At 35.1% G+C, this 19,872-nt stretch overlaps 1 protein-coding gene across 2 annotated transcripts; it reads right to left on the minus strand.

Moving 5' to 3' along the window:
* Positions 1–4,796: 4,796 nt before the first annotated feature.
* On the minus strand, positions 4,797–13,230 carry LOC145950600 (uncharacterized). 2 transcript variants are annotated; one of them, XM_083061806.1, is made up of 3 exons: positions 12,500–13,208; positions 7,634–11,583; positions 4,797–6,333 (listed from the first exon to the last, which is right to left on the minus strand). In XM_083061806.1, exon 3 carries the CDS (start codon positions 6,192–6,194, stop codon positions 5,661–5,663), a length of 534 nt encoding a protein of 177 aa, XP_082917932.1. In that variant the 5' UTR covers positions 6,195–6,333; positions 7,634–11,583; positions 12,500–13,208; the 3' UTR covers positions 4,797–5,660. The 2 variants fall into 2 exon arrangements, 1 of the variants encoding a protein (XP_082917932.1); XR_014428394.1 differs by lacking the exon at positions 4,797–6,333 and adding an exon at positions 6,432–6,717 and having other exon boundaries at positions 12,500–13,230.
* Between the last annotated feature and the right edge of the window lie 6,642 nt (positions 13,231–19,872).

Here is a 19,872-nt window from a genome sequence, read left to right on the forward strand (position 1 = left end):
ACCATGTTTCAGATATCGTAAACTCGTACTTTAGAAATTTTTACACAAAAAGTATTTATATAAAAACAAATTACCAAAATTAGTTTATCAAAGTAAACATTTTTACTGTTGCAGTTCACAATTTCGTTTTTGGAAAATCGAATTCTAAGCTTTTTTATTAAATTATTAAAAATATTAATTTTAAATAATTAATTAATTATAAATTTTAATAAATATTAATATTTAATAATAATTAACTTATGTTTTTACCGGAAATCTGCTGTAGAGCAGATCCACCTGGTAAGATCGGTGAGTCTCCTTCACTGGTACACTGGTGCTCCAAGATGGGGGTGGTACCTGCAAAAGAGACTTCGATGTTAAAGTTAGTGTTTGTGTGAGTATTAGTCTCGTATATGTAATGCACGTACCTTGGTGTGATTTAGGGTTGCTTTGGGCCTTGAGCCTGAGATGAGGTGTAATATGATTAGATAACGAACCTCGTCCGGGGCGAGATCCTCGGGAATCAGTTATGATTCACTTAAATGCCGAGCTGATGTCACGCGGTGCGCGTCCGAGGTCGGCTTGCGTTGTGGTGCCGAGCTCGGAGCTCGGTTACGCAGTACGGATAGTACACTAGCCCCCCGAGCTCCGAAGACCGCAGGTCGAGGAGTTAAGACCGAGCTCGCTGGGGGGGAGGTGACCTTTCGCGTACGTTTGCTCATTGTGGTGCCATGTGTCACGACTGTTCATTTCCCGGAAACGTGCAAGTGGCGTGTCATGGGAAATTGACAGTTATGCAATGATGAATTTGTAATTAATTGTGTTGTCAGGTGTGCCCTTAGGTTGACACGTGGCATGGCCGTTTTGAATTTTGGGAGAAAACTTTCTTTTCTCTCACTCGCGCTTCTTCACTTCTCACTTTGCTCACTTTTCGCTCTTTCAGCTTCTTGCGTACGCTGTTCCTCTTGTTTTTCTGCTCGTCTTCCGTCTCCGTTTTCTCCGTTTTCGCCGTCGTTTTCGGTAACCCAATCACTGTTAGGGTTAATTTCTGAGGGAGAGTACCAGGTACTTTCTTTCTACAGTCTTCTTTTTCCTTCTTCCCCAACCTTCTTCATATCTTTCTTATCTTTTCCATGGCTGGGGGAAGTAGTGTCGGTTCTTCTGCGCCTTCTCGGGGCAAGGCGCATGGTAAGGCGGTGGCTACCGGGAAAGTCGCCGCCGAAAAGAGGGATCCGCCCCGGGGCCCGGAGTCAGGCATTCCTGGCTACGACTAGGTCAAGTGTGAGATGGCGGGGGTCCAAAGCGTCTTTCGGACCTTTCTTGAGGTCAATAGGATCTCCAGGTCGTGTAGGGTTTGCGACTCTTCTATTTCTCGAATGATCCAGCTTGAACCCTGTCAGGCTGGTGAGGGTGTGTACATGGGGAAGTCTACCGACTCTCCTCATTTCTATATGTACTATTGTTTCTTTAGGGATTTAGGTGTCTGTCTTCCTTTCACTCAGTTTGAGTATGATTTTTTGAACCACGTCAACGCGGCTCCTTGCCAGTTGCACCCCAATAGTTGGGTTTTTTTTAGGGCTTTTCAAGTCTTGTGTACAGTTTTAGGGATAGAGGTGTCCCTTCCCATCTTTCTTCAATTTTATCAGTTGAAGTTAGGCGTTCCGCCATATGGCATACTGTCCTAGAGTGGGACTAGGGATGGGGGTTTGTTTACCCTCTACTCCCAGTCATATAAAAATTTCAAGCAAGAGTTTTTCCGGGTCGCTCTTGTGAATGTTGACCCTTTGGAGGATGGGGCGTTTTATTTCAGCGGGCTGCCGAAATTTCCCTTCTACTGGTGCCCCCGACCGTCTAGGTTTCATGGGGTAGGCCAGGTGAAGCTGACGGCCTCGGAGGTGGCCAAGATCGACAACCTCGCCGCACTTCCTCGCCCGCTGGATTGCAAGCTCGTTCTGTCGCTTGCGAACTCGGCATACAGGGAGAGGGGCTTGGAGAGTGAGTACTTTTTTTTTTTGTGGCTTGGGGTTTGTGTAGCTTTCTTTGGCTGATGTGCCTTGCTTCTTGTCTGTAGGTATCATAAGGAAGAATTTGTGGCGCGAGCTCAAGCATCGCTATAATGTCACCGAGCTCGAGGTCCCCGAGCCTCAAGAGGAGGATGCTCCCCCTTTGAAAAGCCGGAAGAGGAAAAGGGGAGCGAAGGAGGTCGGGGGGACCTCTGCCCCTCCGGACGCCAAGGAGGTGACCTCCACGGCTGCTGATGCAAGTGCGGTGGACCTTACCGAGAGTCCACCGCCCAAGGAGGCTCCTCAAGTGGCTTTTGAAGAGGTGGTTCGGGCTGCCGAGGTGGCGATTCTGGCCGCCGAGCAGGTCGCCCAGGCTGCCGAGGTGGTGAGTTCCTTGTTACTTTTGCTTTTTTAATATCTATTGTTTTTCTGTATTCTGACCTGGGGCCGTCTTCCGCAGGCGGGAGATGCCGCCGCGGCGGCGACGCAGGCTGCTGGGCGGGTTGCCCAGGCTGCCGAGGTGGCGGTTCCGGCCACCAAGCAGGTTGTTCTTGCTGCTGAGGTAAGTAGGATTTCCTGACTTTCGTGGTTTCCTGTATGTCATCTTATTTATTTTTTGACATGGGGCTGGTTTTCGCAGGCGAGGTCGGAGGTTCCTATTGCAGAGGTTCCTATTGCGGACCTTCCAAATACCGAGCAGGAGACGCCGGCTTCCGCCTCTGTTGAGGCTCGTTTAGGGGGCCCTAATCGTGAGGCTCCCCCGTCCACCGCTGCAGCTTCTGCGCCGCCGTCTGGCTCGTCACAGGGGGCTTCCCGGAGCTGATACTTGGCCCATCGCTTCGGGAAGGGCCTTTCAAAGGTGCGGCTAGACCACGTGAGCGCCTCAGCCGACATGGACTCGCTGTGGAGCTCGGGGGTGACCGTTGAGAAGTTCTTCCCTTAGGGTTCGTTGAGCTCCGAGGACCAGGGGCTGATAGAGGAGGTCGGCCCCGAGGATAGTTTCGATGCTGCTCAGGTCCTGCTGCAGAGGGCTATGGGCATTCTAGGCCACTGGAAGCCGAGGTGGGCCAAGCAGCAGGAGGACCTGGCCAAGCAGCAAGAGGAGATGGCCAAGCTGAGGGGCCGACTTCAACCCTGGAAGGATGCAAATAAGATCCTGAGGGAGGAGAACAAGGCTCTCAGTGTTACTGTTGGTGAGGCGAAGCGGCAGGAGGCGGAGCTTCGGTCTGTGCGGGGCGATCTTGCAAGGGTGCAGAAGTCTCTTGAGATCGCCTTATGATCCAACGAGGCTTATGCTTCCCAGGTGGGGGAGTTGCAAGAGCTCGTTGCCTTCTCTCGGGGTCGCGCCCGCTCTTAGGAGGATGAGGTGACGTCTTCTCGTAGCCAAGTGCGGGCTCTGGAGGACGTTGTGACCTCTCTTAAGGGAGAGTTGGCGGCGGCGGCTGAGGAGCGCCTCCGTAGCGAGGTCATTCTTGGTGGCCGGGAGGACGAGATTGCCACCTTGAAGGCGGAGCTCGCGGAGCTGGCGGCGGGGAAGGCGGCCGTGGAGGGGAGGCTCGCGGAGATCGAACGCTCCGTTGTGATGGAGCACAAGAGGGGCTTCCAAAAGGCTGCTCGTCAGGCACGGCTCCTTGCTCCCGGGTTCGACTTTTCCTCCATGCATGTGGAGAAGGTTGTCCGCTTTGGGAGGCTGGTTAAGGAGGACGATGTCGATGACAATGCCTCAGCCTAGGCCAGTTAATGTTTTCTGTTGTATTTTTCTTTTCTTCTGTCTTTTTCTTTTGTTTTGTTGGATTCATGTATCGGACATGGCTTTGTATATATATATATATATTTTTGTTGTTTGCCTACGTTTGCTTTTGATTTTTGTTGTTTGCGCATTATGAGGCACACGTTTGATGTCTGTTGAAGGCTTTTGTATGTTGTGATGCCTTTGTCTTGTGTTGGCCAAGTCAAGGTTCGAATTCGCCCTTGGTTTTTCGTTAAGTGAGTGTTTCCGTGAAGGTTCGAATTCGACCTTAATTTATTAGCGCTGAGGTTCGAATTCGATCTCAAACTGACGTATTAGGGTTCGCATTCGACCTCGAATTTGTGCAAAACGTGTTGGGGTTCGTATTCGTCCTTAATCTGGAACAAAACGAGTTTTGTCGAGGTTTGGCGTAAGACGAATTTTGCCGCGTTTCGTACTCGACCTCGTTTTGGCGCAAGACGAATTTTGCCGAGTTTCGTACTCGACCTCGTTTTGGTTTAAAACGAATTTTGCCGAGGTTCGTACTCGACCTCGTTTTGGCGCAAAACGAATTTTGCCGAGGTTCGTACTCGACCTCGTTTTGGTTTAAAACGAATTTTGCCGAGGTTCGTACTCGACCTCGTTTTGGTTTAAAATGAATTTTGTCGAGGTTCGTACTCAACCTCGTTTTGGCGCAAAACGAATTTTGCCGAGGATCTTACTCGACCTCGTTTTGGTTTAAAGCGAATTTTGCCGAGGTTCGTACTCGACCTCGTTTTGGTTTAAAACGAATTTTGCCGAGGTTCGTACTCGACCTCGTTTTGGTTTAGAGTGACATGTGTTTCATGAGGTTCGAACTGGACCTGGGATAAGAATGTTAAGGTTCGTACTCGACCTTAGGATTTTGCCGAGGTTCGAGCTCGACCTCGGTTTGGGGTGTTGAGGTTCGTATTCGACCTCGAATTTGTGACGAGGTTCGGACTAGACCTCAGTTTGGGGTATTAAGGTTCGTACTCGACCTTAGTGAGGGTGAAAGAGATCGGTTCGATTTTGTTTTTTATAAAAACAATAAATAGGGAAATGGATTCAGCAAAATGAGTGATTTTATTAATCGCTTTTGTGTGCCTCGTTAAAAACCCTCTCGGTCAAAGACTGAGGCAGGAAAAGAGTGCACAACTTTGTTCATACAGAAAGGAGAAATAGAACCTAATGAACTATGGTGGGGGGACCCCCCTTACTCCGGATGAGGAGATCTTCAGACTTTCGGCGTAACACTGCCGAGCTGTCTTCTGATTTGCCTTGACGGAGATGATCTTGCCGTCATTCCCTGGGAACTTCATGGTGAGGTGTGGGGTGGACACCACCGCTCCGAGCTGATTCAAGGTTGGCCTCCCGATGATGATGTTATAGGAGGTGTTGGCCTCCACGAGAAGGTATCGAACCATGATTCTCCTGCGAAGCCAACTAAGGGCTCCATGTGCGGCTGGATGAGGGAATGGGGGACATCTAGCTTAAGGAACGTTGGCCAGTACAGGACGTCGGCCGAACTTCCTTGGTCAATGAGTGTCTTCTGTACCTCCCAGTTAGCAACCTCCACCATGATAACCATGGGATCGTCTTGGTTAGGGCTGACACCCGCGTAGTCCTCGTCGGAGAAAGAGATCGGTGGTGAGCTTTGGTGCGAGGCTGAGGTGGTAGAGTGGATGCAGTTGACGTTCCGCAGGTGCCTTTTTCGGGCCGAGCTGCTGGCGCCTCCCCCAGCGAAACCACCTGCAATTGTGTTAATCACTCCCCGTAAGAGGGCTGTCCCTGTCTCCTGGCTTACCTCGGCCTGCACTGCACTGCCGGTATTTTGTTGGGACCCAGAGGGTTGGTCTGTGCGAGTTCCCGAGCCTCGTCCTCTGCCACGCCCCCCGACCACCATAGCCGCCTCGGTGACCCTGTTGTCGCTAGATGTACTGGCCGAGGTGGCCTGCCTGGATGAGCTCTTCGATGCGGTCCCGAAGCGTGCGACACTCCTCCGTGGTGTGACCGTGGTTTCTGTGGTACTGACAGTGCTTGGACTTATCGGCGCTGTTGGGAGTGTGACCTGGTGGTGGAAGGGCGAGTAAGTTGTTGTTGCTGGCTTCTTCCAGGATGTGGACTCTAGGTGCGTTCATGGGAGTGTAGAAGTCGTATCTTCCCCCTCTGTTTGCATTAGCCAACCTTTTGAACTGGCTGTCATTGTTGACTTTGACCTTGTCGTTGTGCCCCTGCTCTGGCTTTGCTGGTCCTTTCTCGCGGACCTGGTCACGGAAGGCGGAGTGTTCCTCCATCTGGATGTAACCTGCAGCGCGGGCGCGGAGTTCATCCATGTCGCGGGGGGATTCACGACACAGGCTGTCGATAAATGGCCCAGGTTTGAGTGCCATGAGCATGGCATGTAGGGCGACCTCGGGATTCAAGTTCCTGATCTTGATCAAGGTGGCAGCGAACCGTTCCATGAATGTCTGGAGTGGTTCGTCGTCGTTTTGTCTGAGACTGGCCAAGGCGGCTGAAGTGACGTGATGAGGTCGGCTCGTCGCATATTGCGCGGTGAATCTCCTGACTAGGGTGCCAAAGCTGTCGATGGTGTGACACCCTCTACCCCAACATAATTACAGAATAAGCATAAATTATATTGACAAAAATTTTCATAGAATGATATAAAACAATAAGTGTCATAAGGTAGAAGATGCACATTCATAATTATAATCATAAGTATTAAACTCAAAAAGTTATAATAATACAAAGATTATAAATTAATCCCAATAAAGGTGGCAGTGCCTCCTAGTTAGGAATCAACTTATAATCTTTTAGTAAAATCATAGTATTACAAAAATATACACTTTCAGTATTTAACATAAAATTACAAAATAATAATAATCAAAAAAATAAGTCTAGCTAAGCCCGATGTCACATCCTATCAGAGCAATTCCCATTGAAACCTTTAGGCCTCATCACCAATATCCTCATGATGATGATCACCTGCAACATAATTTAAATATATACAAAAACGACAAGGGAGTGAGAAACATCTCACTCAATTTCAGATGTAGAAATAAAAGTTAAATAGCACACACACACAATATAGTACACATATATAATCAATATCACATATATGCTCATGTATCATGCAATGATTTTATTGACTCGACTCACAAATGCATGCATGTGGCGCCATACGGAAGTTTCAGAATTTATCACTGGTGACCCAAAGGTACACCTATCACTGGTGTTCATACACCTCGTTAGCATGTTATATCACTGGTGTCCCGAAGGCACACCTATCACTGGTGTTCATACACCTCGTTAGCATATCGTGGGTGACCCAAAGGTACACCTTGTTAGTCGTGGGTATGCGGCCTCAGCGGCACACCTGGAGTAATATGTGCATATGATGCATGTCATACATTCACAGACTCAACCTTTAGCATGTTACACATATCATATTCATATTTCATAATTAAGAATTATTTCAATAATCCAATTTAATAGTCCAAAAGTCCAACAATCCAACAGTTCAACAGTCCAAGAGTCCAACAGTTCAACAGTCCAACAGTCCAACAGTCCAGAGATTGCTTAGGTATCATATTTTTCAATAATAATATATTAAGATCTTTTAAGTAAAGTAGGAAGCTTAAAAGGTAATATAAGAAAATAAGGAGGCTCAGCCTTCCATTTAAATAACAGATTACAAATTTATAAATACTTAGGAGGCTTAGCCTTCCATTCAAATAACAGATTCTAATATGTAAATAAATAAGATATAAAACAAAACACATCAATAATACATATTCAAAGAAATAAACAACAGGCAAGGGATCGGGAGCCAATCCAACAAACAAACTATTTAACAATTATTCCCACACCCCCAAGCAAGGTTTCCCACTCCCCCCTTTACCTGGATAAATAAGAATTTGGGCAGAATCTCCTCTCTTCTTTCCTTAAAAAGGAATCGGAATTAGGGCAGAATCTCTTCCTCTTTCTCCTTAAACAAGGCACTAGAGCAGAACCTCCTTTTCTTTCTCCTTCTCTCTCTCTTACTTTCTCTCTCTATTTCTCCAGAATTTCCTTCTCTCTAGAATTCTAAATTTTCAAAACCTTAGGCCCCTATTTATAGAAATTTTGAAGTTACTATGCACTATGCACTATTCATTATTATATTATAAATTACTATGCACTATTCATTATTATATTATAAATTACTATGCACTATTTATTATTATATTCAAATTAATTATAATTTTGAAAACTTAACGTCCGCAGCCCCTCTGATAGCCGCCCCTTACTATGCATGCATAGTAAAACACTATTCATACATACGTATACATGAATAGTAAAATACGTATACATAAATAATAAAATACGTATATATAAATAGTAAAATACGTATATGTGAATAGTAAAATACATGAATAGTAAAATACGTAAATAGTAAAATACATAAATAAAAATATGATAAACCTTCTAATAATCCCAATACATAAAAATAATTATTTTCATTGGATAAAATTTTGGGATGTTACAATACTCCCCTCCTTTTAGAAATTTCGTCCCCGAAATTTTCTTAAAATTGAAATAAATAAACTTCACGCTCCTTGTTTTCTGATTCCTATGCATCCTTACTATTTTATTGATGTACAAAAATCTAATTTTACCAAAGGATATCTAAAGGTAAAATGTAAACTTGACGAGCCTATCCACATATAGAATCAATCTCTTAAGCGTCTCAGACATACTTACAATTAAGGTCTATTATTCACCATCTTACTTCCAAAATGAGATGTCTAATTGCTACAAAATTTCTAATGACTTCTAAAGTATATGATTTCTTTTCTCTTCACCTTAGATCACTACTCTTCCGCTGCGCTACTCTGATACTTTTTAGTAGTTCCTAAATAAAAGAGTACTTTCATGTCCTTCCTCAAAAATCATCTTTCTTAATTCAAGATTACTAAGTACCCAAATTTATTATTGCACCTCAAAATAACTTCAATTTTCTTATTTAGAAAAGGTTAATTATATTCCTACTAATCTTTTCCACTTGGTTCACTAGGAAAGACTTTAACCCCTGAGTTTCTCTAATCTTATCCAATAGTTCACTAGTTATTTTCAATCATACTCAATTCAATATTCCTAAAGGTAATCTCACACATCAATCATAAGTCTCTAAATTCTTCAATCAAATCCAATCCTTAAATAATCAAAAATAATATATTAGTGATCATCGTAATCAAAGGATCTGCCACAATATTGATATTACTTCTATAATCATCTATAAAGATCAAACACCTAAGCATGTTAACTAGATACACATATCAAATCACTAATTTTACTATTCCATCTACAACCAAGTCAAACCTCTATCCATCACCTTATTTTATAGCCTCATATCTTGTCAACAATATGAATCAACTAATTGTATTTCTCCAATTTCTCTCAAAGATCCACTTGATACTCGAGTCATACCTAGTTTTTCACTACTATGAGTAATCTCACAAGTCAGACTTAAATCCCTAATTTGAGTCAAAAGATCCATCTCTCTAATCATATGGAAAAATATAAAAGTTTCCTACTCAAAACATCAACCACCATACTGGCTTTGCCCAAATGATAACTAAGATCAAAATCCTAGTCCTTAAGAAATTCCAATTATTTCTTCTGGTCAATAAATATTTAAAACTCTTATGATCGCTAAATACCTCAAGCTTAGAATCATAGTGTCTCCAAATCTTAATATACATATTCAAAGTCATGGGTACATCTTTCTCATGAACTTTCAATTGTCAAGAATCATAAACTACTACATTTTTTTCTTGTCACAACACTCTTCCTGAACTTATCTTTAGAAGCATAACTATATATCACAAAAGTCTTACTAAAATCTAGTAATATTATCACTAGTCAATCCAGTCAAAGGTAATGGTAAGTGACTCAGAGAAGTAAGCGATAAAATGCTTTGGATAGTAAAAATAAACATAAGTCCAGGAATTCCAAATATAAATCAACCTTTCAAATTACTACAGATTTCAAGGGTAGGCAAGAGACAACCTAATGAACTGAAACATCTTCATAACTAAAGAAAATAAAGTTAAAACAATTTCTTATAATAATATCAAGAAAAATGAGGGCAGTTAAAATTATGAACAGTTATCTTTAAAAATTTACTCAATAAATTTTCCTATAAATTATCAAATAAAACTCCCAATTTGACTTACGCACAACTTCTACCTTAAGTAGATCTACAATATACCTCCGCAAGAAATTCATGTCCTAAAATACTCATCTCATACAATCCAAATTTAGACAATATAGTTTTGTCTGAATCTATGTTGAATATATTTTCATACTTAGTTCTAATATGATAATCTCACATCCTAAGGTCAAAACCTTTATTAACACAAACATCCACCAATTGATCCATAGGGTCACATCATATCAATTCATGTTAGAATACCTTCTTCACATATATCATCCCTAAGCATGTATGGATTAATCACCATGAACCAATCATATCATTATAATCAACCTCTCAATGACCAAACCTCAAAACATCACCAATTCCATTTTTATTCTTGTTATGCCTAGAATCTCATGACAACATATATCTACCTAGCACACAGAGTCATATTCATCCAAATAATTTCCAACCTATCTCAAACGAAAGCTAAGTGAATAATCTACCACTCTTATGAGGACATAAGATTTCAAAATATCATTTTCTTAGCTAAAATTTCAAAAATTACTTCAACTATATTTAGCGCTTACAACTAAGCTTTTGATCACCAACACAATCATAACTTAAAGTTCTAGACTTCCATTTTTTTTTTTTCAGTTCTATCGGATAGATAATATCTAAATCCACAATCTTCATGAAGACCACAAAAATCTAATTCTATCACAACAAAAGTGCAGTAAAAATATCTTCTATACCAAATAGTGTATCAATATATCTAATGCCACAAAATACCTCAACTCTGCCAAACTCACACCTCAAGTTTCCATTCAAGCTTCTCACTACAATCCTAAACCAAAACAACTCATATGCTGCCTAATCCATAAGATTTTAACATGAAAGTTCCAACTTTCAAGGAAATTACCAATATTCCAATCTTTCATCAAAAATCTCAAAACTCCAATTCTTAAATATAACCTTCTTGGATTCAATTACTACAACTATAGATGTCAAAAACTCCACCAATCATAAACTCTTAGTACACTCAATGTATCACTCACATCCAAGGTTCTAATAGCTCTAGTTGGATAACACTATCATGACTATCTTTCCTCTAATTACAAATTAACTTAGCAATATCAAATTCAACAACAACAACACAAGACAACCATCATCATTGTAGTACACAACAAATAAGACACAGTCAGAGTACACAACAGAGTCATGATAAGCACATAACACACACGGTCGATTAAATCGACCTGCTCTGATACCACTAAATGTGACACCCTCTACCCCAACATAATTACAGAATAAGCATAAATTATATTGACAAAAATTTTCATAGAATGATATAAAACAATAAGTGTCATAAGGTAGAAGATGCACATTCATAATTATAATCATAAGTATTAAACTCAAAAAGTTATAATAATACAAAGATTATAAATTAATCCCAATAAAGGTGGCAGTGCCTCCTAGTTAGGAATCAACTTATAATCTTTTAGTAAAATCATAGTATTACAAAAATATACACTTTCAGTATTTAACATAAAATTACAAAATAATAATAATCAAAAAAATAAGTCTAGCTAAGCCCGATGTCACATCCTATCAGAGCAATTCCCATTGAAACCTTTAGGCCTCATCACCAATATCCTCATGATGATGATCACCTGCAACATAATTTAAATATATACAAAAACGACAAGGGAGTTAGAAACATCTCACTCAATTTCAGATGTAGAAATAAAAGTTAAATAGCACACACACACAATATAGTACACATATATAATCAATATCACATATATGCTCATGTATCATGCAATGATTTTATTGACTCGACTCACAAATGCATGCATGTGGCGCCATACGGAAGTTTCAGAATTTATCACTGGTGACCCAAAGGTACACCTATCACTGGTGTTCATACACCTCGTTAGCATGTTATATCACTGGTGTCCCGAAGGCACACCTATCACTGGTGTTCATACACCTCGTTAGCATATCGTGGGTGACCCAAAGGTACACCTTGTTAGTCGTGGGTATGCGGCCTCAGCGGCACACCTGGAGTAATATGTGCATATGATGCATGTCATACATTCACAGACTCAACCTTTAGCATGTTACACATATCATATTCATATTTCATAATTAAGAATTATTTCAATAATCCAATTTAATAGTCCAAAAGTCCAACAATCCAACAGTTCAACAGTCCAAGAGTCCAACAGTTCAACAGTCCAACAGTCCAACAGTCCAGAGATTGCTTAGGTATCATATTTTTCAATAATAATATATTAAGATCTTTTAAGTAAAGTAGGAAGCTTAAAAGGTAATATAAGAAAATAAGGAGGCTCAGCCTTCCATTTAAATAACAGATTACAAATTTATAAATACTTAGGAGGCTTAGCCTTCCATTCAAATAACAGATTCTAATATGTAAATAAATAAGATATAAAACAAAACACATCAATAATACATATTCAAAGAAATAAACAACAGGCAAGGGATCGGGAGCCAATCCAACAAACAAACTATTTAACAATTATTCCCACACCCCCAAGCAAGGTTTCCCACTCCCCCCTTTACCTGGATAAATAAGAATTTGGGCAGAATCTCCTCTCTTCTTTCCTTAAAAAGGAATCGGAATTAGGGCAGAATCTCTTCCTCTTTCTCCTTAAACAAGGCACTAGAGCAGAACCTCCTTTTCTTTCTCCTTCTCTCTCTCTTACTTTCTCTCTCTATTTCTCCAGAATTTCCTTCTCTCTAGAATTCTAAATTTTCAAAACCTTAGGCCCCTATTTATAGAAATTTTGAAGTTACTATGCACTATGCACTATTCATTATTATATTATAAATTACTATGCACTATTCATTATTATATTATAAATTACTATGCACTATTCATTATTATATTCAAATTAATTATAATTTTGAAAACTTAACGTCCGCAGCCCCTCTGATAGCCGCCCCTTACTATGCATGCATAGTAAAACACTATTCATACATACGTATACATGAATAGTAAAATACGTATACATAAATAATAAAATACGTATATATAAATAGTAAAATACGTATATGTGAATAGTAAAATACATGAATAGTAAAATACGTAAATAGTAAAATACATAAATAAAAATATGATAAACCTTCTAATAATCCCAATACATAAAAATAATTATTTTCATTGGATAAAATTTTGGGATGTTACAGATGGACTCGGGGGGCAGTTGGGTGTACCAGTTGAGCGCGGCCCCCTTGAGTGAGGTCGGAAACACCCTACACAAAATAGCATCATTGTTGGTGTAGAGATTTACCTGTGTTGTGTACAGGTCGATGTGCTTATCTGGGTCCGTCGTGCCATCATAGCGGTCAAGGTGGAGAGGCTTCCACCCGTGAGGGAGTGGTGTCTCCATAATGCCATCCACAAAAGGGTGGCGGCGGAAGGTTGCCTGGTCCCTCGCGGCATGAGTAGGGGCCTTGCTAGTTTCATGGGTCGACTTGTGCATCGGTGCGTGAGACCGATGTGTTGCAGGTCGTTGAGTTGGCGTTTTGGTTACCGTCCGGGGTTGAGAGACTGAGTGCTCTTCTTCCTTATTGTGGGTGCCCGTATGAGGAGGATGATCGGAGTGGTGTCGAGGGAGTTGAGCGCGGATTCGCTCGTTCTCGGCGCGTAGCGCCGCCAGGTCAGCTTCGTTAGTGGCACGCATTGCCGCTAGGTCAGTGTCGTGCTTGGCAGCGTCGCTATCCATGGTAATTGAGTGATCTGCGTTGTCTGTCGCGCGTCTACTATGGCTTCTGGTGAAAACCATACAGGTGGCCGATAAGAGATGTCTTGATCGGCCCCACGGTGGGCGCCAAATGTTCTTACCGGAAATCTGATGTAGAGCTGATCTGCCTGGTAAGATCGGTGAGCCTCCTTCACTGGTACACTGGTGCTCCAAGATGGGGGTGGTACCTGCAAAAGAGACTCCGATGCTAAAGTTAATGTTTGTGTGAGTATTAGTCTCGTATATGTAATGCACGTACCTTGGTGTGATTTAGGGTTGCTTTGGGGCTTGGGCCTGAGATGAGGTGAATATGATTAGATAACGAATCTCATCCGGGGCGAGATCCTCGGGAATCAGTTATGATTCACTTAAATGTCGAGCTGATGTCACATGGTGCGCGTCCGAGGTCGGCTTGCGTTGTTGTGCCGAGCTCGGAGCTCGGTTACGCAGTACGGATAGTACAACTTTTTTTATTTAAATAAAATTATTATTCGAAATAATTTTGTCATATTAATATTAAAATTTATTAACAAATTTACATATTTAAATAAATATATAACCATAATATTTAATTTTATATACAAATTTTATTTCAGTGTAATAATACAGAAATTATAAATTATAAAAGTAAAGTGATTTTTATATAATATTTATTTATTAAATATTATATTTAATTAACTTTTATAATATTATTAATATTGTATTTATTAAACTTAATATAGATTGAATTCATTAAATATATTGTATTTATGAAATATATAACTTTCCTTATCAAATAAAGTGTATTTATGCGACTATATAACTTTTCTTATTAAATATATAACTTTCCTTATCAAATAAAGTGTATTTATTTGACCAACAAAATATTAAAACTTTAATTTTAAGAAAAATAATTATATATAATTATTAATAACATTAATATTTAATATTAATTAACTTATTTTATTTTAAAAAAATATTCATAATTAATTTCCATATTAATATTATAAATTATTAACAAAAATTTACATATTAAAATAAATATATAGAAATAATATTATTTATTATTTGTATTAATTTTATATATTATATTAGAAGAGGGTTATAATAACACTGGTGTAACTTTTACTAAGTATTACACCGCTCAATAACTCTATATTAAATGTAAATTTTGTAAATGCAACCGTTAGATTGAAAGTTCTTACTTTTAGATCATATATACAAAATTTTATATTAATCCAAGATGATTTGATATTTCATTCTTATAAAACAAAATTGACGTAATATATTCATTTCAAAATATACTAAAATATAAATACTTTGATTACCTTCAAGTTGTTGTTCAATTTTAACAAAATTTGATATACACATATAAAATGATATGAATTTTCAATCCAATGGTTGAATTTAAAAAATTCACATTTAATATAAAATTATTAAACGATGTAATACTTGATAAAAGTTACACTAATATAATTATAATCTTTCATTATATTATTATTTTAAATAAATATATAAATTATAATTTTATAAAAAATTGATATTTAAAAATAATCTGTTCAGAATTCCACTCCCTAAAAATCAAATTCCTACATAAATAATCGTCAAGATGGAGGAAACAAAGTTCGGAATTCGATTGTCCCGAGAATCGGAATTCTGTAAAAGTTTCAACATCTTTACTTCCTCTTAAAAAATGACTAAAATATAAATAAATTTTATTTAATATGTTAATTTAAAAATATTTCTATAAATTATCTTAAAAAATATAATATATATTTTATATGTAATTGTAAAAATTAAATATATTTAATGAAATTTTTAATCTATGTAAACTTAGTTATTTTTGTTGGTGGTAAAATATCACGGTAATAAAAAAAATGAAAAAAAAAACAAGAAGCTGAGGTACGTAGGGCATGAGCAAAAGCAGAGTCCGTGAAACTTAACATAGTATAGCCATTTCCACAGTAGCAGCCAAGGGGTTTTCACTTTTCACTTTGGTAGTAAAACAAAAAAAAAAAAAGGTTATACTTAAAATTATTAGCGTTGCTCTCTAAATTATTAAAAATAAAAAAAATTATAATTTTACATTTTATTTAATTAATTTTTATATAAATTTAATTATAATACTTACTAAAATTTATAATTTTTAAAAAAATTTAATTGATAATAATAGAGAAAGTGTTAGAAAGAGAATATTGTTATTGTTTTTTTAAAAATTAAATGATGTCAATTTGTTAAGGATAACAAAAATTAGTTAAAATATTTTTATAATATAGAATAATTTTATGTTATTATTTAATTATAAATAATTGTATGTTTTAAAATTATTAGTTTTTATTTAAAAAAAGAAATATTTTGTGTCATTGTGTATTTTATTTAAATAAAAATAAAGAATAAAAGAGAAAATAAAGAAGTGAGAAACATAATAATTTTGCATTAAAAAAAAAGTAGAGTCATGCATAGAAGCAGCTACATTTGAAATGAAAGATTATAATAATTTTTAGAAACTTTTTTAATTTTTTATTAGATTCAATTTTTATTTATTATAATTATTTTTTAATTAAATTTAATGATACTAAAATAAATTATTAATTTATAAAAATAATTTCATATTACAACATAAATTATTTATCATAAATTTAAAATATAAATTATATATTTAAAAATATCAATTTATATAAATTTTAAATATAATTTATTTTAAATGTAATATTTATTTATATGTATAATTTATTGTAAAAGTTAATTATATTTAATAAATATTTAATGTACATATTACAAATTTTTTATTCAAATAATACTATTTTTTAAAAAAATTACCAAAATAGCAACTGTGCAAATTTATTCCCAACTAGCACCATTTACTGTTTACATTTAGAACGAGTCGTTCTGATTTCAGAACGGACCATTATAATTTAAAAAATCACACATGACGAATGGATCATAACGGGTCATTCCAAATTCAGCATTAGTATATAAAAAGTGAAACTAGAATGAGCCATTCTGAATCCAGAACAGACCGTTTTGGCCTATAAATAAACTTTTTTTTTTCAATTTTCACTTATCAAATACCAAAACTCAGAAACTAACATCAAATAATTAAATTTATTGAATATTAACATTATAAATATAACTAAATAAATTTATTAAAATTCAATATAACAATAAAGATCAATAGTTGCGAAAACTGATTATATTGCACTTAAATGTTTTTATTTTATTTTATTTTTAACAACATTGTTTCTCATTTTTATATAGTTTCTGACGGCTACGGACTATCTAAACATTCACCAACTACAAATATAACTCTCCTTTTTTTATTCAATAAATACTCTCTCTAGTTTTTATTATAACATATTTTTAACTGATAGTTATGTTGGTTAATTTTATTGAATTTTTAAAAAAGAATTTATGATCTTCCAATTTTATCTTTCTTACTTTTATGAGATGTGTGAATATATTGCTTCATATCAAAAGTTTTGTATGAATAAAATTGACAAATGATAATGGAGGAGTTTAAGAAGAAAAAGAACATTTATTATCCATTTATCTTCTTATTATATAACAATAAGAAACATACATTTTCACAAACTTTAATAAAGATAAAAGGTAAAAAAAATTAATAATTTATTAAAAATATAACAACTTAATTGTTCGGTTCTAGTACAAAATTTTTTTTTTGAAGGCCACTATTTGAAAAAAAATTAATATAAAATTTGAAAGACTAATAAATATTTATTAGAAATAATTTATATATTTTTATGTTGAATTATTATGATTGACCTAGTATTGGAGATTAATAAGATCTGAATAATTATATATATATATGTGTAAAATTATTTTTTCTTTTATGTACTTCTTGTTACTCTGAATAAAAGCATAAAAAAAATAATTCATTCTAATTTAGAAAGTTAGATAAGATCATTTAATTGTACTAATCTTATTTAAAAATAGATAATTTTACTAAACTACTTTTCTTAAAACTTATTGTTCTTATCAAATCCTACAAGTATTAACATTTGAGATGATATCCTACTACTCTAATATTCACAGCGATGGGACACTTGCAAAAATATATTGACACTTATGTTATAGGAAAGTTTATGTTCATGTTGATTGTGTGATTCTAGGGAATGATCTTGTGTAATAGTTATAGTGTATCCTTACAATTGAGCGCGACTTATTATGCGAAGATATTGTTCCTTCATTACTTTTTAATGTGTTTAAAAAATTTTGGGAGTACAATGCTAATGTCATCATCTGGTTGTTTGGCTTTGAGCTACCATTTGTTCGTTATGAGCATCTGTTCAAACTCGACTTGATATATCCAAGCTAGATGGTGTAGCTTGGATTGGTGTGTCTGAGTTGGACAATATATTTACATTAAGAATAAAAAAGATCATTGGAAATACGATCTTAATTATTAAATAAAGTGATATTTTGAAGATAATAATATTAAATAAAATATGTTTAGTTGATACTTGTTTATGTTTGAAACCAACAAATACTACATCTATAATTATATATAAGACTCTTTTCACTTTTTTTCTTGTCCCTTTTTATAAGACTATCTTCTAATTGTCAAATGTATTAATTATATATTCTCTAAAATACTCTTATTTAATTAATAATTTTTTTAGATAAAAGATGATAAATATTTAAATTTAATTACATAAATTTTTCTCTCTTTTATCAGGATTAAAGAAGATAAATAGAAACATAAATATCTCTCTTCAAACATTAATTAATTAGGTAAAACATAATTAAATGAAAAGAAAAAAATAAATTTAGAAAATAAATTTAAAATATTGACAAGTTTAATATCTTTAATTAAATTAACTATTTTTCTTAAAGAATATAATTTAATTTAAAGGATCGTAATGAAAGTAATATTTTTTTTTGTTTATGTTCAAAATTAGAAGATTATATAATACATTTATATTTTAATTTATAAAACTATAAAATATATTACATATTTAATAAATATAATGTTAAAATATCATTTAAATAAAATGTTTGTTCACATATTTATAAATATATGTAACAAGATAATATTCTTTTAATTAATAAAAATTACAATAATGTAATGAAGACTGAAGTTAACTTCTTACACATTTATCATTAAAAATATAGATATAAATAAATTAAATAAATAAAAAAGGTCCACTAACCTTTGGCGTGTGGAAGGAACTCAAGGAAGTGTGAAAGGTTACGTGACATGAAAGATTAAGTGTTGTTTGGGATAACGTTAATATATTGGTATGTCTAGGAAAGATGGAAAGTCAATGAATGCGGTGGACAAACTACGACTTTTTCTCTTATTTATTTTCCAATTGTAATATATATAGACTATATAATACAAATTGTTTTTTTAAAATGAGATTAGTCTGATGAATTTTAAGAATTTAATTTTAGTCTTTTTAAAAAAATTGTCAATTTTTAATTTATTATAAATTAATGGATAATCATAAAAATATTTTATACATTAATTTAAATTGATAAAATTAAATATTAAAAAATTTACAAACTTAATATATAAATTTAAAGCTTTAAATTCAATGATTAAATTATTAAAATTTGATGTAAAGCTTGAATTATTTAATAAAATAAGTTTAAATAAATTTACTCATATGATAAATAAGTCTTTCCTTTTATATATATATAGATCACTAATTTTATTTTATTTGGTTACCATGTTAATTGCACCTCCTTAATTGCCAATTGCTGAGGGGAAAAAATAATCTTTCATGTTTTATGAATAAATCATTTTTTTTGGCAAATTATGAATAAATCATTTATAACTACTAATTCAATTATCTCCTTTACATTTTAATTTTAAAAAATTAAGTGACACAATTTTCCTATTAGTATAGGATATATATTAGGGATGACAAAAATATTTGTATATATATGTATATTCACAAATAAAATTTATTACAAATAATAAATGAATAGTCTAAATGAATATTCACGATACGATAAATTTTTTATCCATTTATAAGTAAGACTTGGTGAGTACAAATATTCATAAATATTAAATATAAATCTTTAATACTTTAATCTTTAATACTTTAATATACTTAATATTAAATATAAATTTAAAATCATTTACAATATTTTTAAATTTTTCAAATAATATATAAATATTCATAAATATTTATAAAATATGTGAATATTCATATAAGAAATTTTGTTATCTAACAAAATAAA

This window comes from Cajanus cajan, chromosome 8 (genome assembly GCF_000230855.2).
Source record: "Cajanus cajan strain Asha chromosome 8, NIPB_CcT2T_4, whole genome shotgun sequence".
NCBI lineage: Eukaryota > Viridiplantae > Streptophyta > Magnoliopsida > Fabales > Fabaceae > Cajanus > Cajanus cajan.

Excerpts from the sequence above, each read along its gene's own strand:
- LOC145950600 (XM_083061806.1), bottom strand. The coding sequence starts at position 6,194 with ATGGAACGGTTCGCTGCCACCTTGATCAAGATCAGGAACTTGAATCCC.